At 55.3% G+C, this 21753-nt stretch overlaps 3 protein-coding genes across 3 annotated transcripts in view; all 3 read right to left on the bottom strand.

Annotated features, from left to right (window-relative positions):
- LOC134169068 (uncharacterized) overlaps nucleotides 1-21753 on the bottom strand; it is an 86774-nt gene that overhangs the window by 28947 nt on the left and 36074 nt on the right. The window lies entirely within an intron of this gene.
- Nucleotides 1-21753, bottom strand: part of LOC134169059 (protocadherin gamma-B5-like) — a 51839-nt gene that overhangs the window by 21425 nt on the left and 8661 nt on the right. The gene's annotated exons all lie outside the window — the stretch shown is intronic.
- Nucleotides 7234-19171, bottom strand: LOC134169085 (protocadherin gamma-A10-like). Its single transcript, XM_062629321.1, has 3 exons — nucleotides 17581-19171; nucleotides 11268-12107; nucleotides 7234-8070 (listed from the first exon to the last, which is right to left on the bottom strand). Exons 1-3 carry the CDS (start codon nucleotides 19159-19161, stop codon nucleotides 7234-7236), a joined length of 3258 nt encoding a protein of 1085 aa, XP_062485305.1. The 5' UTR covers nucleotides 19162-19171.

The raw sequence follows: 21753 nt of genomic DNA on the forward strand, positions 1-21753 counted from the left end.
CTTATACGTGGCACGGTCAAAGGTGGGTGCATTGTCATTGACATCCAGGACCAGAACTGTTATCTGTGCCGTGCCCGAGCGGGCTGGGCTTCCTCCGTCCATGGCTGTCAGCACCAGCTGCAGTTCTGGCTCCTCTTCCCGGTCCAGGGCACGCTCCAGCACCAGCTCCGGGAAGAGTTTGCCATCCTGCTGCTGCTTGACGTCCAGGGAAAAGTGGGAGTTGGGACTTAGCCGGTAGGAACCCACAGCATTGGTGCCCACATCGGGGTCCTGCGCGCTCTCCAGGGGGAAGCGCGTAGCCACTGTGGCAGACTCAGCGATGCGCAGGGTGCGGTGAGAGGTGGGGAAGCTCGGGGAGTTGTCATTCAGGTCCAGGATCTCCACTTCCAGGCGGAAGAGCTGCAGGGGGTTCTCTGTCACCACCTGCACCGACAGGACGCAGCTGACAGCCGCTCCGCACAGACGCTCCCGGTCCAGCTGCTGGCTCACCACCAGCGCGCCACTGTCCAGGCGCACGGCGAAGTAGCGCTGGCTCTCCTCTGAGCCCAGGCGCAGCCTACGACCTGGCAGCTCCTCCACCTTCAAGCCCAGGTCCCGGGCCACGTTCCCCACCATGGTTCCCACCTCCGACTCCTCAACCACCGAGTAATGGATCTGCCCGGAGACCCAGCCCCAGCCGCAGAGCAAAAACAAACTCAGTACTTGCCATTTCCAGGCGGGTCGCTGGAGGCTGACGCTTTCCATGTCCGTGTGCGTCCGGCCTGGGACTCAGCAGGCTCTGGGGAGCTGAGAAAAAATCCCTGGGTCTCTCTCTTCCACGGCTTGGAAAACAGCTCCGGGGCTCCGGCAGGCTGCGGCTCCGGCTGTCAGCCTCCGAGCAGAGGGGGTGGGCTGGGGGAGGGGAACTGAATCACAGCCCCAGCGCGGAGGTGGGGGGGGGTGGGGGAAGAGAGAAGCAGGTTTCCCCCCCCCCGCTTCAGATCAGCGCCCAATTGGCCGGGAGCTCCGTCCCCTCTCAGCCAGGAGTCGCTCTCAGGAGGTGCGGGAAGCAGGGGCCTGAGCCGGCGGCACCAGCAGGGCTGCCACCCCCGGCCTCCCCTCCGCCAGCCTGAGTCACTTGCTCCCACAGCTCGCTTCTCGTTCGCAGGGAAACTGCACGTCCTGGTAGCCTGGAAGTTAGGTACAAGCCCTCCCTGTGTGCTCCCCCTTCCACAATGGTGGCTTCACATCGCACCCACAGACAAAGGGCAGCTGTCATGAACACGGGCCAAGACTTTTCATGCCCGATGAAAAGGTACTTGTTAGAGCCCTGAGGATTCGGGGGCTCTTCTCCCACTCTTCTCCCCCTCAGCTAATGCTTTGGCCACTGCCTTCACCCCGTTATTGCCTCTGTAAGTAAGGTATCACTGCCACCAGTACCAGCATCAGCTAGGGGACCTCTCACCGAGACAGGAACACCCAGCCTTGCCAGGGCCCCGTGGGTCTTGGAGGAAGAAGGTGGGAAGGCAGAGCTGGATGAGCCATTCAAAGCCAGAATGCAATTGCTTCCCGTGCACACCTGGCTGGATGCCACTTCACCCTGGGACAAGGAAGGGGCCAACCTTCACAGTACCTAAGTCAATGCAAACACACAGAGTCAGGCAACAAGCCCACCAGACCACCAGATTACCACATCGGGTCAGGATGTCAGACTGGGAAGGAGGTCCGAGCATCCCACCTGGCAAACATACTCAAATTCTGCTTTGCAGACAAGCAATCTTCTGCAGAGCAAAAGCAGGGTTATCAGCCTCCCCTGTGGGAAGCATCATAGCAATTTCCCCCTCTCCCTGTCTCCGAGAATGATGGCAAGCTACTGAGTGAACTCAGTTCACATCCCTGCAGAAGCCTTGTGCAGTTATGCCCTGGAGTCCTGTCCTCGGTGCACTCAAGACCACCCTGACCCCCCTTCAGTGCACATAGATCTTGGGAGGCTAGGGTCCACAGCAATGCGACAGGCAGGGGACTCAGCTCCTGTCTGGGACCCTGCCTATCCCGTGCCTGGGCACCAAGGGGACCTGGAGGAACAGGCAAGAGAGACTGGGAACACTCATGCACGGCGCACCGTGAGAGGGACATCATCCTTCTGGGAAATGACAGAGGCGGCGGAGATGCTCTGCAGCACACCCCCCCCATGCACCCCACCCCCCCCCACACACACACACAGAGTCCGAGAGCCACGGGGCTGCACAACGCTGCTGCCAGTCAGGGAAAAACAGAGCAAGGAACCTCCCGATTAGTGCAGAACGCGGTCCGAGTCCCACCTACTGCCTGCTTTGGGAAGCGGGGGGGGGGGGGCGGGGAGGAGGCGGTGTTGAGGGGAGAGAGAAGGCATTCTTAAAGGGCCAGAGCAGCAAAAAGCTAGACAGGTGGATTCCCTGCGTCCAGAAACCAATACCTGCTTGGATGTACTCATTCCCTGAGGGCTTCTGATGGTGTCACCAGTAACCTTGTCTCTGGGATGTGCCCTGTCCCCATCCCAGGCAGAGTCCAGGCCAGCACACCTGGGTGACAAACACTGCCACTGGCAACACGGGGTGCAGCACCCCTGGAAATAGGTTTGGTGCTGCTGCGGCGCCTCAGCAAAAGCTCTCTAGGAAGCTCACATGGTCTGGGAGAACCCACTCAGTGTCCCAGGGTGGCTCAGTCACCAAGGGGCTGGAGCAAGGGGCAGGCTTCACAAGGGGAATCCTGCTGTTGCTTGGGTCTGCCAAAGCCTGGGATGGGGATGGTGGTGAGGCAGGAAGGGAATGGGATATCTCGGATAGAGGAGATATCCCTCTTTCAGAAGGCCAGAGCTCACCTGTAGAAAGGTTCTGACCAAGGCAACCCAGGAAGCTGAGAGATCAGGGCAGTATCCCTCAGGGCAGGATATGCCACCTGCCATAGATGGGGCCAGCACCATCCCCACTGCATTGGTATTGGGGTCTGGCTATTGCCCTGAAAGAGCAAAGAGGTATTAAAGCCTTTGCAGGCTTGACATGGTCCGTGGCACTGGGCTAGATCTTCTGTCACCAGAGAGACTGCAAATTCAGGGCTCAGTGCCAGCCGGGGCTCGAGTTACCTCCTGCCCATTATCACCTCCTTCCTAATCATTTACTGTCCCCAGCCGCAGAGGCATCTTGCCAGGACCCTTTGGTGCAGGGGACATCCTTGTCCCCAGCTGTAGCACAGCCCACACAATAGAGAGGAACACTTGCTCCTGCAGCTGCTGCAGCCATTCCCATCTGCCAGAAATCAGAAGTGCTGAGTCTGAGCAGCAGCACAAGGCAGGGGGGAAGAGAAAAAAAGAAAGCCATAAAAAGAGAGAGGTTTCTGCCTCTGTCTGTGATTTGGCCGCAGTAAGCAGGCGGCACACACAGCCCCACACCCATGCACAGCTTCCGCTGCACCTCACTTCCTTCTGCTCTAAGGAACCGGTCACTCCTACTCACAGCCTCCCGAGAAGGGACACATTACTGGCACCAGCCACCTCGGAAACCCATCAGATGTCTCCCTGATTCCACTGGATCAACCGCCCAGCCTCATCATAAAGGATCAAAGCATTGCTATAATTGAAAGCTCTCAAGATGCGCAATTCCCAGCGGGGAAGAAGCACAGAAGCTGCCTGCCATGCGCAGATGCCTTCCTGGCTGCTGATTGTTTAGTCAGGATATTAGACATCACCCAGAGATAGCATATTACAAATCACACAGAGCTTGTAATAGGGTTGTTTAAACAACACCTGTGTGGAAGGCTCACCATCCTGCTCAGAGCTACAATCCAGCATGATGAAGCCCTGCAAGCTACTGGGGCAGTCTGCAATGCCACCCAACACTGAAGTCAGCATCACAAAACTTCTACAGAAACAAAATCAGAGCCATCAGGAGTCAAACATAAAGCAAGACATGGATGGGAAGGACTGCTCTGTGGCCACAGACCATCAAACGGAGGAACCAGCATTGTCCTTTGGCTTTGCGTGCTACACCACGGGAAGCAACACCCTGGTTTTCCAGTAGGATGGTGGTTCTCAGCTCCATTTGCACCACCACCTCCTCAGCCCACACCAGAGCATGACGCAGAGTGGCTATGTTCCCCTCCCAGCCCCTGACCCCACCAAGTACTCCCCTTGGCTCTCATTTTGCAGAGGGAAGAATACACCATTTGCAGCAAACCTTCTGCCATGGATTTGCAAGATTTTGCAAGCTGATCTCAGCTTCCATCGGTTACTCATGCAAGGCGTACCCAAAACTGCATCTGAAAGACCTATGTTTGTTCACCTCAGCAAACTGACTCACTTGATCCTGCTCACCACAGAGCAAATGTCATCAGCACTCAAGATGGCTCATTTAACTCCAGAGAAGACCTGTTCAGCTACTGCTAAATGCTCTTTAGGCATGGCACAACTGGATATTCCCCGCAACCCCAATCCGCTATAATATGCATATGGCACAAGTGAACCATGGCTCTGCCCAGCACTGGGACATGCCAAGGAAGGAGCTACATTACCTCAGCAGGTGTGGGGAGACGGCTTGCAGTGCCCACGATCTGGTGGTACAGCCCTGGCTCACCATTCCTTATGGTGCTCTGGCGGCTCCCCAGGGGGCTGGAAGAGAAGGGCTTTTTACACAGGACATCGCTCTGGCGAGAGTCTGTAGTGAGATAGACCTGGTGGTACAAGTTGGGTGGCATGAAGCCACCCCGCACAGCATCAATGTGGTGGAAGGGCCCCGGTGTCCTGTACAGGGTGCTCCTGGAACTGTTGTACAGCTCCTTGGACTGCCTCCACTTGTAGCACTTGAAGATGCCTACTGACAACATGGTGATGAAGAAAGCTGCTGACACTAAGATCACAGCCAGGATGAGATAGAAGGTCACATGCCTCTTGGGATCAGCAGGTGACACTTCAGTGAGGTCAGTGAGCACCTCCTTGACCATCTCAGCCACAGAGATGGAGACAGTGGCACTGGCAGACAGCACAGGCTCCCCATGGTCTTTGAGCAGGATGACTAGTGTGTGCTGGGGAGCATCATCGTCCCGGAGCTGGCGGGCTGTGAAGATCTCCCCGTTGTGCAGCCCAACTGAGAAAAGGCTGGGGTCAGTGGCCTGCAACAGGGTATAGGAGATCCATGCATTGTACCCTGCATCTGCATCCACTGCCACCACCTTGGTGACCATGTGCCCGGCAGGAGTGCCTGGTGCCAGCACATCAGTATAGGTGGCATTGGCGCTGGGGTGAGGGTACAGCACAGTTGGGGCATTGTCATTGAGGTCAGTGACAAACACACTGACTGAGACATTAGTGGCCAGAGGTGGAGACCCACCATCCTGGACCTGCACAGTCATGCTGAACTCCACCTGGTCCTCATGGTCCAGAGACGTGAGCAGGTAGAGGGTGCCATTCTCCCGGTTGATAGAGAAGAGGTGGCCTACATTGGAGTCACCCTGCAAGAGGGTATAGGAGAGATGGGCATTGCGCCCAAGGTCTGGGTCTGTGGCACTGACATTAAGAATGGGAATGCCAGGCATGTTGTTCTCCAGCACATACACATCGTACGAGTCCTTGGAAGACTTGGGCGCATTGTCATTGACATCTGATACCTGCACCAGGATCTGTTTTGCCACAGACAAGGGTGGTGAGCCCGAGTCCTTGGCTGTGACAGTGATGTTATACTCTGATGTCTTTTCCCGGTCCAGAGCTGCTTTTGTTTTCAATGTGTAGTAATTTTTGAGGGAGGAGCTGAGCATGAACGGGATCCCAGGGGAAATGAAGCAGTTCACCAGACCGTTGTCATGGGAGTCCAAGTCGGTTACACTCAGCAGAGCTACGACCGTCCCTGGGGCTGCATCTTCAGGCACAGGGCTGTACACAGAAGTCACTGTCACCTCTGGAGCATTGTCATTCACATCCAAAACTTCCACCAGCACTTTGCAATGAGCCACACCAGGAACAGCACCCTTGTCTTTAGCCTGTAAGTAAATCTCGTACAGCTTTGTTTCCTCATAGTCCAGTTGTCCCTTCACCCTCAGCTCCCCTGTGGCTGAGTCCAGAGCAAAGAGTTCTCGTACCTTGGCGGGTGTGTGGCTGCTGAAGGAATAGATGATGTCTCCATTGGGCCCATCATCAAGATCATACGCATTGATCCTGGCAACCAAGGTACCACTGGGTGTGTTCTCCCTCACACTTGCCTTGTAGGTGGATTGGTTGAAGACCGGGGCGTTATCATTGGCGTCCACGACATCAATGTGGATCTGCACGTGGGCTGACCGTGGCGGGCTGCCTCCATCCAGTGCGGTCAAGACCAAGTGCAACTCCCGTTGCTCCTCCCTGTCTAGCTCCTTCTCCAGCACCAGCTCCGCATACTTGCTGCCATCCACCCTCGTCTGCACGTCGAGCACAAAGTGGGGGTTGGCACTGAGCTGGTAGGTCTGCAAAGAGTTAATCCCCACATCGGGGTCTTGCGCGCTCTCTAGCGGGAAGCGAGCTCCCGCCGCCACCGACTCGCTGATTTCCAGCCTCGCCTGGCTGCTGGGAAAAACCGGGTCGTTGTCATTGATGTCCTGGATCTCCACGGCGCCGCTGTACAGCTCCAGCGGGTTTTCCACCACGATCTCAAAGCTGAGGGAGCAGGGAGAGAGCGCTCCACACAGCTCCTCCCGGTCGATCCGCTCGCTCACCAGCAGCGCGCCACTCGCAAGATCCACCCCGAAGTACTTCTTGCTGCCGCCGGACACCACCCGCAGCCGGCGTCCCGGCAGCCGCTCCAGGTCCAACGCCAAGTCGGCTACCACGTTTCCCACCGCGGAGCCTCTCCGCGCCTCCTCGGGAATCGCATAGCGAATAGCGGCGGAAACCCAATCGGAAACGCCGAACAAAAGCAAGAGGCTCAGTACCTGCCCCGTCGTCACCCCGCGGCTCCTTACAGCAACGCCGTTCATCGCACAGGACGGCCGCGCTCACCTCTTCGTCCCCCCGCCCCGGCTAGAAATCCTCAGCTCGCCCCGTCATGCCGCTGCCCAGCGCGCCCCGGGAAGCGGCGGCGGCAGGAGGACGGGCATTGCTTTCCGGGCTGCGCCGCGACTCCTTCCCGGGCTCTCTCTGAGACCGTCTGCGCCTCATCCCGGCTCCAAGCGGGGCCGGGCCGGCAGATCCCCCCAGCTCCATTGGCCGACAGCGGCACACACAGTCCTGGCCAATAACTGCACGGGAGCGGAGGGCTACCGGAACCCCGCCGAGGGGCAGCGCTCGTCGGTGAGCGCGGCAGCCCCGGCCCGAAGGCAGCGCTGCTCCAGCCCGTTGACCCCGAAGGGAAAGAAGATCCCTGTGAGAAACCCGGCTGATAAGGACAGCCGGGCTGGGAGAGGCAGTGTAGAAAGGGCACGGGGACTGCCGTGTGCGGGAAGGAAGGTGTAAGAGATAGTGGAGAGGATGACGCCAGAAAGAGGGATGGAAACGGGGGAGGGTGGGGATGTCCCGGGAAAACCGCGCTGGAAAGAAGCAGCGGGAACAAGAAGGGAAGGTGAAGAGGGTCTGCCGGAGTACACAGGGCGCCGGAGAAATCCAGCTCCGTGTCCTTCGGGACCTTCAGAATGCCGGTTCTGCCACCCAAGCGCTTGGTCAGATCCTTCCTGATACCTCACGGCGTCGAGCCTTTGTGCCGCCAAAGCAGCGTAGCCGGTAAAACGACACAGATTTAGTGCTGCCGAGTGATGAGCAGCTGCTCCGGCCGCAGCACAGTCACCTCGCAGGGCAGCTCCTGCTGCGGGGTTCCCAGGAGCACCTGGGACCGGCACCTCCTGTACCCTCCCCAGGCGCCCCCTCCATGTCCCGTCACTGTACCCGCAGGCATCTTTCCCTACAAATCGTAAAGTTCTCGGTTTAATACGCCCTCCTGCTCTCACCGCCTCCCAGCTTGCTCTTTGGTACCTGTTTCTACCAGCCAGACGCAGGGAAATGCACGGTCTGGTTCGCCGGGGTCGGGAGCGGTTCCCGTTCCCGTACAACAACAGTCCAGCAGGTTCACGGCACTGCGTGAACCACGGCACCGGCAGCGCCTGGGCAAGAAACAGACAATTCCCGGGATGCCAGCCTGCGGTTGTGGCTGGTTTCGAGTGCTCATATGAATAAAACTACTGTAATTTCAGGTTGTTTTTCCATCACATGCGTAACTGCTCAGCTATCACGGTGGGAAATGGACAAGGAAGCTTGATAAGAGGCGCGCCAGAGCAATGTCAATGGCGGCTGTGGCCAAGAAACAGCGTCTAAGTGTCCTCCCACAGCCGAGACAGCTATGGAAAGGATGGCGATGTCTGGGAAATAATTCGGGCTGGAAAGGAGCTCCCAGGAGTTCATTCGCAGACCGAGAGAAAAGACAAGGCTCTCCTGCAAACCTGTTTCGTAAGACGAAATGGCCATGGATGACACCTCCTGGGGTTTTGAAGAAATATGGAAAAAGTTAACTTCATGGTTACCCAGTCTCTCCTGGTTGAGGCAACTGGTTGCAGGAATATTGATGTTATGTTGATATTGATTACTTGTGATAGGATACAATGTTCCCTCTGGTGTTGTAAATGGTCTATGATAAATTATGAAGATTGGAAAAGGAATTAAATTAAGCACCAAGTAGAAATGGGAAATTATTTCAAAAAGACTTTTGATGGTAATGGGAATATATGAAAAAAAAAGTTGCAAAAATTTGCAAAAGGATAGAAAAAGGGGGGAATTTGAGACAAAGGGGGAGGCACAATCACAAAATATAATATAGAAATCTTTAGAATTAGTTTTAAGTAATGTTAAGTTTGAAGGCTTTGTAATGGTAGCAATGGAAAATTACTGAGGTGCATGATACATAGAGAAAAAATATATAGAGTGCAGCTAGAGAACATACTGAGAATTCTCACAAGATAAATCGTTATAGTTGACATAGTTTTAAGAAAAAAACAGTCTAGAAGAACAGGACACAGGGATAAGAACAGGACACAGGGATGAGTATCTGGGAACAGCAGGGGTCCAGGATGGGCTACAGTTAAACTAACTGATGAGTAGGAGGATAGAAGGATTATTATGTCTCTGGGGCTAACGAACCAACTAAACTGGTATGAGCATCTACTGCGCGTGCTTCAAAGGCTGCCAGAAGTGATGAAGATTGTTGGAGGAAGTAAACGACCCTCAGAGACCACCACCACAATTCTGTACGCATGCGAGGAACTCTCTGGAAAATGATGTAATCCATACGTAGCCTCATGAATATGTATGTATGCCCAGTGGCTATAAAAGGACGGCTTGTGTGGCAATTGGGGTGATACACACTAGCTGGAGCTATCCCCCGTGCCTCCCGGTGCCGCAATAAAGAATACCTGCTTGTCAGCTTGAAAACTTTGTTGGCGAGTTTGTTCCTGGAGTTTTCTCCGTATCATTCGGAAACGCAGTGGCTGCATTTCTGTTACCCCGCTGCTTGTCATGGCTGCAACGTGGAAGGGCTGCAATTAACCCAGACCAACGTGGGAGATACGACACAGGGACCTTGATTCTGTCCTCGCTCCGTACAGCCCTTTTACTTGCCGTGAGCGGGCAGGATCTGCCCACAGATGCAGTGTCAAACGGGTCGGCACAGTCTTTCCTCTCTGCATGCTATTTCCTTTCCTACTGAATAAACTCTGCGAGTAATAAATCCTATCAGGTCTACTTAGCATTCTTATCACCAGTCCACAGAATGTGATAAAAGTATAGGCACCACGCTGGTAATACCCAACGTTAGTCATCTAACGCTGTATTTTAATAGAATTTAATTTCGGAGCAATTTAAAGACAGAAAGAAAATTGTATGCTTTAACCACCGCAGCTGAATAGTGCACTTAAGTGTATGTTATTCCTCTCTATCCTTTTAGGAGCACTTCTGTAACACATTACGTCTGCAGGCTCACAGTGCTTTGAGCTCATTTCTCATAGGTCCTTATGCAACCAAATCCCAATTACTTTTCTTATATATATTCTAAAGAGTAGAAAATCCGCAGCTTGCACTGAGGCAAATTTTGAAACAGCATTCAGCCACCCATTTTCTCTGAAAGCCCTAAATCTTTTTTTCCCGAGCACTGCCCGTTTCTCGTCTTTCCTAAACACAGTTTACTGAGTAATTTTGTCTACCACGAGTACCACAATTCTTAAGGTGTTTCTCATGTATGCACACACAACCCCTATTCAGAGTACCTGGTCTGCCTAATCCCAACAATAGCAGAACGGCCAAGCAGCGGAGAGCTGAGTACAGCAAAGATCTCAGGAAAGGCATGGAAGACCGAACATTTCCATATATTTTGGCTAATCTGCAGACATTACTTCTCCCTTACTTTGACAGGAAGCCCGAACATTGAAAGTGATGCTTCACTGCTCCAGAAATGAAATTGCTCCAGATATTGTTCCATTGCTCTCACCATTTGGAGAGAGAGAAGTGGAAACGTGTGACAGTTTAAGGGGAAAAACGCATTTTCCCTACATCAGGAATTCCTTCGGGGACGGGCTCAAGCCAAATCCCAGCCAAAGCCGGTCAATGATATTATTCCCGGCTCTGCCGGGGCTCAGGAGAAGCCGGTGGCAGCAGCAAACCCAAAGCATTTTCTGCTCTGCTCCGGATTCAGAGCTACAGTGAGGCACCAACCCCGGTTCCCCATACGGCGGGGATATGGTAAGTCACGGGTGTGCCATCTTCCTTTTGAGAGGTTCAGAGTAGGAAAAAAAAAAACACCAAAATCAACTAAAGTTGGCAAAACCCGGGAAGAGAGTTGCTGCCTCACTGAACGAATCACGCCGGGATAGATTACACATCGTTATCACAGGAAAACAGATCTGGCTGGGATAATAAAGGAAGCAGTCACTACACCAAGACGAAAGGGCTGCCTCAGCCTCGGACCTCAAGACATTTTTGGCCCCGCTCCACCCTGCATCCACTCACCACACCGGCTCAGTGAAACTTGCGCTAGGAGTAGGACAGACAGCAGTACTGACAACATTGTGTTGCGCCTCGGGGCACAAACGACAAATCGCTGACGAGATTGGGCAGGTAAAATGGAAAAGTCCGGGGCCCATGTGCCCCCCAAAACTTGCAGAGACCCTCCCAAGCTATTGAGCAGTGCTCCCAGAGGCGACGTTGAGCTCTGCCGGTTGCCCACTCATCTCTGAGCGGACAGCAGAGGAAGATTTCACACAAGCCCGAAGATTCACACAAGCCGACAGAGAGGGATCCCAGGACAGAAACTTACCTGTGTCGAGATCCCAGGGCTAGGAGGGTCTTTGCCAGAGTCAGTGCCTGAGCCAGGTTCCCGGGCTTGGAGATGGTCAGACAGCGCCGCTGCCTCTGGTCTCACAAATGTAAAATCCTTCTGTCCCGACTCGGAGGCTAAACACACCTCATAGGAGTAGGGCAAGGGCAAAGTGCTGCTGCAGTAGTTGTACGGTGCTTTGGAGCCCAGGGTGGAATACATTTCTTTATCAGAAGTAATAAAAACGGGAGGGCTCCTCGACCGTCGGCATTTAAAGAACAATATCAAAATGACTGTGAAAAAGAACAAGCAGCACACGGCAGCGAGTGCCACTACAAGAATGAGATTTAGATCAGACGTCAGCTCGGACACAGCATCTCTGTCGCTCAGCTCCGGCAGCGCCTCCTGCAAGCTCTCGGCCAGCACCACGTGCAGCGTGGCCGTGGCCGACAGCGCCGGCTGCCCGTGGTCCTTCACCACGGCCACGAGCCGCTGCTTCGCCGCGTCCCTGTCCGACACGGCCCGCGCCGTGCGCACCTCGCCGCTGTGCAGCCCCACGCGGAACAGCGCCGGCTCCGGCGCCTGCACCAGCTCGTACGACAGCCAGGCGTTGCGCCCCGCATCCGCGTCCACCGCCACCACCTTGGCCACCAGGTACCCGGCCTCGGCCGACCGAGGCACCATCTCGAAGGGGGTCGATCCCGGGTCCTCTCCGGGGACCGGCGCCGGCCACAGCACCCGCGGCGCGTTGTCGTTGCGGTCCAACACGAAGACGCGCACCGTCGCCGTCGAGCTCCGCGCCGGTTCCCCGCCATCCTGCGCCCGCACCACCACCGCGAACTCGCGGCACTGCTCGTAGTCGAAGGAGCGCTGCGCGTACATTGCGCCGCTCTGCGCCTCCACCGACACGTACGGCGCCGCGCCCGCGCTGCCGCCTTCCATCGAGTACCTCACGCGCCCGTTGCTGCCAGCGTCCGCGTCCCGCGCGCTCACGTGCAGCACCAGCTCGCCCGCCGCGTTGTTCTCTGCCACGTAGGCGCTGTAGGCGGCCTCCTCGAACACCGGCGCGTTGTCGTTCACGTCCGACACCTCCAGCACCAGCACCGTGCTGCTCGAGAGCGCCGGGCTGCCCCGGTCCCTCGCCACCACCGTCACCCGGTGCTCGGACTCCTGTTCCCGGTCCAGTGCGCTCGCTGTCACCACCTTGTACAAGCCGCCCGACGACGCCGCCAGCGACAGCGGCGTCTCGCCCGACAGCTCGCACCACACCTGACCATTCTTCCCGGAGTCCGGGTCCTTCACGTTCAGCACAGCCACCACTGTGCCGGACGGAGCATCCTCCGGCACTGGGCTCGACACCGACAGCACCGTGATTTCGGGCGCGTTGTCGTTCACGTCCAGCACCTCCACCTCCACCTCGCAGTGCGCCAACAGCCCACCCCCGTCCCTCGCTTCCACTGCCAGGCTGAACGAACGCGTATCCTCAAAGTCCAGCGCCTCCTGCAGCGTGATCCTCCCGCTCTCCGCATCCACCATGAACTTCTGAAGCACCTTAGGCGGCATTTTCCCGAAGCCGTACGTGATGCGGGCGTTGCTGCCAGCGTCGGCATCGGAGGCGGACACGTTCACCACTGTCGATCCCGGCAGTGCATCCTCCCGCAGGCTCACTCGATACCGCTCCTGCGCGAACACGGGGGCGTTGTCGTTGGCATCGGTGACGTTGATGCAGAGCTGGGCGGTGCCGCTCCGGGGCGGGTCCCCGCCGTCCACCGCCGTCAGCACCAACCGCAGGGTCTGTTCTCTCTCCCGGTCCAGCGCCCGAAGCAGCACCAGCTCCGCGAATTTGCGGCCGTCCTTCCTCTCCTTCACCTCCACTGCGAAGTATTCGTTGGCCTCCAGCTTGTAGCTCTGCAGCGAGTTGCTGCCCACGTCTGCGTCTTCTGCCATGCCCAAGTAAAACCGGGCGCCGGGAGAAGTTAACTCATTGATCTCCAGCTGGAAACTGTCTTGTGGAAACCGCGGCGCGTTGTCGTTCACGTCCTGGATGGCCACGTCCACGTGGAAAACGTTGAGCGGGTTCTGCACCAGCGCCTCGAAACTGATGGAGCAGGACGCCGACTCGCCGCACATCTCCTCCCGGTCCAGTCTCTCGCTCACGTACAGGTTCCCGTTCTCCCCACTCACGGTAAAGTATTGCTTCGCGGCGCTCAGCCGCAGCTTGCGTGCCGGCAATTCTGCCGGGCTCAGCCCCAGGTCCCGTGCCAGCGGCCCCACCAGGGAGCCTCTGTCCAGCTCCTCAGGGATGGCGTAGTGGAGCCGCTCCGGCGCCGCCCGGCAGCACCAGCACAGCAGCAAAGTGGGCAGAAGCACTCGCCCGGCTGATGGCCGCCGGCTCTGCCCTTGCCTCTGCCTGTTCGCCATTGCCGGCAGCGCTCACTTCGTCTCCCCTTCCAGCCCCTTTCCTCAGCGGAAGCAGGGGCTGCCGAAGGGCAGCGAGCTCGGCGTCGGCTCTGACGCCGCTGCTGCCAGCGTCGCCTCTCGCCTTTGCTGCCCGTGCCGCTGTGGCCAGCTACGGGAGAGCGAGAGTCTGCGGGGGCAGGACGCTGCGGTGGCTCCCGCTCCGGCTCCAGTACCGCTCCGCGTTGGCCAACAGCGGCACCCGGAGGCGCCGCGGCACCGCCGCAGCCGGGTGATGGCAGCGCGGTGATCCGGTCTCTACGCTCTGAATCGCACTGTCAGCGGCTACCAGCAGTCGGCGCCATCGGCCACCAAAAAACTCGTTCATCCTTCAGTTCGGGGTTTCTCACACCCGGGGGAAGGAGAACCAAGCAGCTCTGTTCAGTTGGGGAAATTACGAGTCTGGTTGGGGAACGCGTTACCAAGCAGCGGAGCAGCGCGCAAACCTCGTACAGCAAGCACAGGTAAGTACAGGTGAGTTCAAGCACGTACACTGCACAGCAAATATCTGACATATTCCAACAGTTTCTACTACTGCTGCAGGTTGTCTTTCTTCAGCAATTTAATTTCTACGAGCTTTGTGAAGCAGCAGCTACAAAATGCTTCAAAGGGGGAGCTGTTGTGGAAAGGAAGCACCAGAACCTCCAGTTACTTATATCCCTTTTATCTTATATACCTCTCAGAATGGCTGAGATGGGGGAAAATTAGCAAGATCTAAGAACGTGGACGGGCAGCGAAAAGGTCCCCATGGCCAAGGAGACCTCAATTAACTGTGCAATTCTAAGAATTGTAAAGAGTGGTGTACTCGCTGGTGATGCCCGTGGTGTCTGGGACATGTGCTGTCCAAGTTATCCTTCCCAGGATAGGCATAGACTTGCAGAAAAGAATACAACAAAAGTCGCAAGAAGAAAAGTCAGGAGGGCAGCAATGGAGAATACAGTTCACCCATGACACAAACACAGCAGCATGTTCTTTGCACCGACAATACACAAAACAGCCCAGATGTGGGGTGCTCTGCAAATGGAAAGGATAAAACCCTCAAGTGCATGGCCTATGAAAAAGTACTTGATCCTCCTCAGTGCCTGTTTGTACAAGTAACACCACCTCTTCGCAACAGCCGAAGGAAACCACAGAATGCAAGACTCTGTAAACCACCACATCTTGGTTCATGACCATGGAGAGAGAGGGGCACATTATCACCACCTGAACCATACGAAGTGCTACAAGACCACGGGTTTTGAAACTACAGGAACAGCAGATTTTCCTAATACTCCTATTGCTCTGGACAAGAGATGACAGCATGGCTGGCTATTGTGCTCATTCACTGGACCTGCTGATAACTCAGCTTCCTATTATGCCATTCTGGCAGCTCTCTTAGATGGTACAAAGAGACTGTCTACAGGACTCAGTTTCTCCTTCACAAGCTTATTCCACTGTAGCAGTTCTTAATCACAGCCACAACATCGCTCTGAGAATAGGCTCTTCCTCACCAACACGACCATTGTCACAAAGAAGCAGCCACACTCTTCTTCAGGTGGAGAGACACATGCAAGAGGGCTACCTACCTATACCGAGCAGATATTTATGCAGAATGCTGTTCTTCCTTAACGTTTCTTGCATTGCAGTCCTAATGTGTGCTTACATTTTTACAAATATTAAGTGAAAACTATGTTGTAAGGCAACAGTGATAAACAAGAACATTGTATCAGCATTAGAAACATTAGAACATACTATTGCTACACCCTCAGCTACCCTGCTACCTCTAACTATACCCTATGGTAAAAGACACAATGACGAGCAGTAGATACAAAGTGACCACAGGACAGCAACGATCACTGGGAGATCAACTCTCATTTGGCAGAGGAGGCCACAAGGTAGCTGTGCAAAGAGGCTTCTCGTGGGAAACAAGCTCACTCTCACAAAATCATTCCATGTGCAATAAGACTCTGGATGTACCCAGCAGCTGGTAAGGAGCACAGGAGAAAGCAGATTTTAAACATAGACCCAGCGCTGGTACACCAGGGATAATGGTACGAAACAAGCTGTAAGGCAACATAAAATCACAAAATAACCTTTCACAGCAAGAGTATCTTCACATGTCTTGAGCTGCCACACTGTAGTGTAGCCCAAAAGGAACCGCTACAATACTCTCTATAGTACTTCACCCATAGTTTGGAGGTCTAAGAAGTGGTTTGTGGAGTCTACAGACACAAGGCTCAGTCTGGGAACATCCAGTTCTTCATGTTTGGAAGAGCACAGTACACACATGTATTTTGGAATGTAACAATTGCTAGTAACTAATTTCGCTCTTCAGTCTTCCTCAATCCAGAGCATGGAGCTCACTTTTGAACCAAAGAAGGAAATTTCCACAAGCAACAAGGAATTCGTAGGGATGCCTGTGAAGGGGCTTCTGGTTGAGGAAAAAGCACATCCAGTGTCTTAATTCTGGGATGCAAAATTGAAAGTGCTGTCACTACTGGCTGAGGAACACCCTGTGTGTGAGGAACACGAGACAAGACCAAGACCCAACCCAGAGAAGGGTTTCATTTCCAACGACAGCTTATATTCTTCCCAAATAAAGGCAGTTAAATAAAAAAGATGTGCCACAAGGGAAGACTAAGAAGTATGTGAAAGCAAAGATGGACAAAACACCTCAATTAACACGCGGTTAACATAAAACCATTCTGTGTTTGCAATAGTCCCATCCTATATGTAAAACCACTCTGGCTGGTAAGAAGCACACAAAAAGAGAATCTAATGAGTACCGCTATTAAAAATGTAGAAAGCTCAATTTCTCACACACTGCCTTCAACTGATAAAAACAAACGATAAAAGGTGAAGTGGTACAACACGTGCAAACAGGTAATGCTATGAAACAAGCAAGAAAGCTGCCTAAAATACACAAAATATTAACCGGAAATTTCTAACCGGGGCATGATGCCATTTCCAAGGAAAGGGCAGAGAAGCAGCCCGAGAAAGAAAGTGGAGAGAAGGAAAGCACCTGAAAGGAACTCACCGGGAGAGAGGCAAAGTCCTCCCCGAGCAGCGGCGCGGGCTCGTCGGGAGGCGGACGGGCCGGGAGGGTGTCGCAGCAGCTGCCTGAGGACAAGCGGAGATGGCTCTTGCGAGAGTCAGCGGTGAGAGACACCTCGTGCGAGTAGGAGTGCAGGAAGGCGCGGACGCCGTCGATGCCCACAAACTGCGAGGCCGGGACGCCGCGCAAGGAGGCGCTGCCCGACGTCGCCAGCAGCTGCGAGCGGCGCCAGTGCCGCAGGCGCAGCGCCAGCAGCAGCAGCAGGAAGGCGAGGAAGAGGCAGGACACGGCCGCCACGGCCAGCACCAGCCAGCGCGTGAGGCTGGCGGCCGGCTCGCCCGGCACCGCCGCCGCCGCGCTGCCCAGCTCCGAGAGCAGCTCGGCCACGCTCTCGGCCAGCACCACCGTGAGCGTGGCCGTGGCCGACAGCGCCGGCCGCCCGTGGTCCTTCACCACCACCACCAGGCTCTGGCGCGCCGCGTCGCGGGCCAGCGGGAAGCGCGCCGTGCGCACCTCGCCGCTGTGCAGCCCCACGCGGAACAGCCCCGGCTCCGTCGCCTTGGCCAGCTCGTACGACAGCCACGCGTTCTGCCCCGCGTCCGCGTCCACCGCCACCACCTTGGCCACCAGCGCCCCGGGCTCCGCCGACCGCGGCGCCAGCTCCACGCCCGCCCAGCCCGACACCGCCGCCGAAGGCGCCGCCGCCGGCGGGTACAGCACCTGCGGCGCGTTGTCGTTCTCGTCCACGATCTCCAGCACCACCGACACGTTGCTGCTCAGCGCCGGCAAGCCGCCGTCCTCCGCCCACACCCACAGCCGCACCTCGCGCACCTCCTCGTAGTCGAACGAGCGCAGCGCGTACAGCGCGCCCGTCTCCGCCTGCACCGACACGTAGGACGAGAGCGGCGCGCCCCGCACACGCCCCTCCGACAGCCGGTACCGCACGCGCGCGTTCTGCCCCCAGTCCGCGTCCGTTGCCCGCACCGTCAGCACCAGCGCTCCCGCCGCGTTGTTCTCTGCCAGCCGGGCGCTGTAGCGCGGCTCCGCGAACACCGGCGCGTTGTCGTTCACGTCCAGCACCCGCAGCGCCAGCACCGCGCTGCTCTCCTTCACCGGCGACCCGCCGTCCACCGCCCGCACCGTCACGTTGTACTCCGACACCTTCTCGCGGTCCAGCTCCCTCGATGTCATCACACTGTAGTAGCTGCCCTGCGAGCTCCGCAGCCGGAACGGGACACCCTCGTCCAGCGAGCAGCGCACCTGGCCGTTCACCCCCGAGTCCCTGTCCTGCACGTGCAGCAGGGCCACCACAGTCCCCGATGGCGAGTCCTCCGATATCTCGCTCAGAAACGATCGCACTGAAATCTCGGGGTAGTTGTCGTTGACGTCTGTCACTGTTATCGCGACTTTCGCTGCATCGAAAAGCTCTCCTCCGTCGAGTGCCTGCACCTCCAGTTCATGTGTGGATACTTCCTCAAAGTCCAAATTGTCCTTCAGGGATATTTCTCCAGTCTCAGAGTCCAAATGGAAAAGTTCCGACGCCCGGTCTGAAATTTTATGGAAAATGTATTTCACGTGTCCGTTCAACCCCTCATCAGCGTCAGAGGCAGTGACGATAACGAGGAGGGAGCCCACGGGCATGTCCTCGGGCACACGCACCGTGTACTCCTCCTGGCTGAACACGGGCGCGTTGTCGTTGGCGTCCAGCACCGCCACGCGGATCCGCGCCGTGCCCGTCCGCGCAGGCTCTCCGCCATCGCTCGCCCTCAGCACCAGCTCGTGAAACGCCGCCTCCTCCCGGTCCAGCGCCTTCGCCAGCACCAGCTCGGGACGCTGATCCCCGCCGGGACCCGCCTGCACGGCCAGCGAGAAGTGCTCGTCGCCGCTCAGCTCGTAGCGCTGCAGGGAATTCGGGCCCGAGTCCGGGTCGTGAGCCTCGACCAATGGAAACCGTGACCCCGGAGCTGTCATCTCGCTCATTCTCAGTTCTTTTTCTGCTTGTCGGAAGCTGGGCGCGTTGTCGTTAATGTCCGTGATCTCCACTTCGATTTCATAAAACTTCATGTCCCCCTCCACGATCACCTCACAGCGCAGAACGCATTTCTCCACCAACCGGCACAGCTGCTCCCTGTCTATCCTCTCCGCTGTCACCAAATGGCCCGTTTTCCCGTGCAGAGTGAAATATTGCATCCTACCTTCGGAGGCGACTCGGATGCCGCGGTCGCGGAGCGCCGGCATCTCCAGCCCCAGGTCCTTGGCCACGTCGCCCACGAACGAGCCCTTGGGCAGCTCCTCGGGAACCGAGTAGCGCAGCTGCCCCCACGCCGCGTCCCACGCTGCCACCAGGATGGTCCACAGCAGGGCTCGCTCCCGCCGGCCCCAGCGCCTTCCCGCCGCGCCCATCTCCGCCGCAGACCCCACCCCGCGCCGACCACGCAGCTCCCTGACTCCGATCAGCTTCCGGCTCCTGCTCCTCTGCACCCGGTCCGTGTCTCCCTTCTGGCTGATGCCACCCCCCTCCGCCTCGCTGCAGCACGGCTCCGCACCGCGGGGACGCTCACATACCGCCCTGGCCGCCGAGACAGAGCGAGCGAGCTAACCGGGCCGCAGCAGGCGGGGCTGCCGGCAGCGTTCCGGCTTTCCTCTCGCTCCTCCTCGGTCAACAGCGGCGCCCGCAGCCTCCTCCCGGCACTGCAGGCACCGAGCGATGCCGAGCTCTGCCCGCCCGGCTTTGCCCAAAGCCAGCTCGCGGGGACAGCACAGGCGACACGGAGCTGCCATTGCGTCCTAGCCTGTGGTAATCTCCTGCCTCGATTGCTCTTGTGACGAGCTCTTCCGTGATCCTCACAGCCATCCCGGCCAGGCAGAAATAACAAGCCTCCCGTGTCCTTGCTAATCCTATCACTTACGTGTATATTTATGTGTCCATCAGTCCGCAGGCACAATCTCCCCCACCATTTGCACAACTTTTTGTAGTCGTTGTGCTTGAATAACTTTTCTCTCAGCCTTTCAGCACATCTAAACTATCAGACTGGAATGACATCAGCCACAATTTCCCAAATCCTGAGTAATAGCACAAAGCAGAGATGAAGATGCCTATTCAAAGACAGTTGTACTCCAGGCTGGTCCTTCCTCTGGACTTTGTTACTTTTCGTCTGCACATCGGGGCTGCTCTGGATCATCCTGCATTGCTCCCCTTTCTCATTTCCCTTCGGGATTTCATTACAGCCTGACACTGGAGGCTGCACTTCCATTTAGGACTTGGGGCTCCTCTGGGAGTCAGACAATGAAAACATTTTCCCAACCCCATTATGTAGAGTTGGTGGATCTCATTCTACACACTAAGGAACCACCTTCACGTTTACTAACTCACTGCACACACCTTTGTAGGGAAAAAAAATCAGCTAAACCTGAACATGTGATGAACCAAGAAATGGCATCACTAACTAACCCAAATTTTTCTGTATGAAGCTGTAAGTTTAAAGGCCTTATCATGGGGCACTTTCTCCAGTTTATTCTTCTGAGAAAACACAACAGATTCCCTTTTAGCTTCTCATTCTTCCTGCTCACTCCTACAATTCTGTCTTAGGAGGCTGAAGGATGTATCTGAAGTTTGTGTTTCAAATTATACCGCAGTAAACTTTTACATTATGTGCAGACAGAATTTCTCACCCTGCCCAAATGTCACACAAAAGGAAAACTACATTTGCAGACAGCAGTGAAAGAGAAGCTCAACACATAACTGTGAGAAAGGATCCCAACATGGATGCATGGAGAGATATTTATCTTCTTGTCACACTACTTGGAAGCAACCTAAAATATTCTCAAATGCATAAGCGATATGCAGCTCCAATAAAGACCCAGTCATCAAAGTATTAAAGACACCATCGTCCTACTTCAGCTCATGGCAACTGGGAAGATACACAACTCACAGCTTAATGTAAATTGTACATCTATGCTAAAAAATGATCATGCAAAGGAATGCAAACTGATGAACCCATAGCTTGGACAGTTATATGTTTAGAAGTGTGATATCAAAAAATAAGACACCTGCAAACTTATTTTCTGTAGGCCAGCAATAAACCCTGGGAAATGATAAATCAACACAACACATGCCATGTCTCCACCAGTACCTCACACAGCACCTCCAGGACTCCTCAAAACCTTCATAGCTTGCATCGTCCTTGATCTTTCTCATTTGCAGACAGACCCCATCCAAAGAAATGTTGCACAGAGAACATCTCTACCATGGATCTGATTTCCCACTACCTCTACATAACAAGCAAAAGCATATTTTCCAGTTACATTTTAAGGAAATGTCTATGAAAGTCCCTTTCAGCTGTAAACATGAAAGGCATTTATGAGACAGGCAGGCAAATAAACCAGACCTAATGTTCCACACTATCAGAGACAACTGCCCACCTTCAGATTATTACAAGGAGTACTGAGAGAAGCGAGCACATGCAGAAACATTGTAGCATGCTTTCCTTGATCAATATCTATTAGAGTAGGTACATAACTCAGGTCTTGAGTAAGAAATGAATAACTTGGCTCCTCCCAAAGCTCCCGTTATGGCATTTAGTTTCACAACAACCTTACCTTCCAGTCCAGGTAAAGTGGCCAAGATTCTTCGGGAAGATGAAACTTGTATTGATTGGTATTATAGCTGAGAACTGAACAGGGAAAGGAGCAGCCCGTGTCTCCTGTGCCCTTCAACAGACCCTCAGCCTTTCTACCCATGCATCTTCATTCCACAGGCAGTTATTATACAAATGCTCTCTCATCAGAGGACTCCCACAGCCTTTCAGAACAAGGAACCAACATCATGAGTGGCACAGGCCCTGGCATCAGGCAAAAAGCATGTTGATACCTATTTTCACAGTTCTAAGCCAGCTTCTCACCCTCCTTGCTGTGCATTCACATTCTTCAGTTACACCACAGACTGTATCCTGGTTTTGATCCATGAGCTATATGTAGGCTAGAAGCCGATAACGA

Source organism: Pezoporus occidentalis, unplaced genomic scaffold, assembly GCF_034315485.1.
Source record: "Pezoporus occidentalis ecotype Australia unplaced genomic scaffold, CSIRO_AGI_Poc_V1 ctg33, whole genome shotgun sequence".
Lineage (NCBI taxonomy): Eukaryota > Metazoa > Chordata > Aves > Psittaciformes > Psittacidae > Pezoporus > Pezoporus occidentalis.

Coding starts and splice junctions, on each gene's coding strand:
- LOC134169085 (XM_062629321.1), bottom strand. CDS start 19,161: ATGGGCGCGGCGGGAAGGCGCTGGGGCCGGCGGGAGCGAGCCCTGCTG. Junction 12,108..17,580: donor ACTACGAGGAGGTGCGCGAG/GTGCGGCTGTGG, acceptor CAGTGCCGCGAG/TTCGCGGTGGTGGTGCGGGC. Junction 8,071..11,267: donor GCCCTGGGATCTCGACACAG/GTAAGTTTCTGT, acceptor TTTCTTGCCCAG/GCGCTGCCGGTGCCGTGGTT.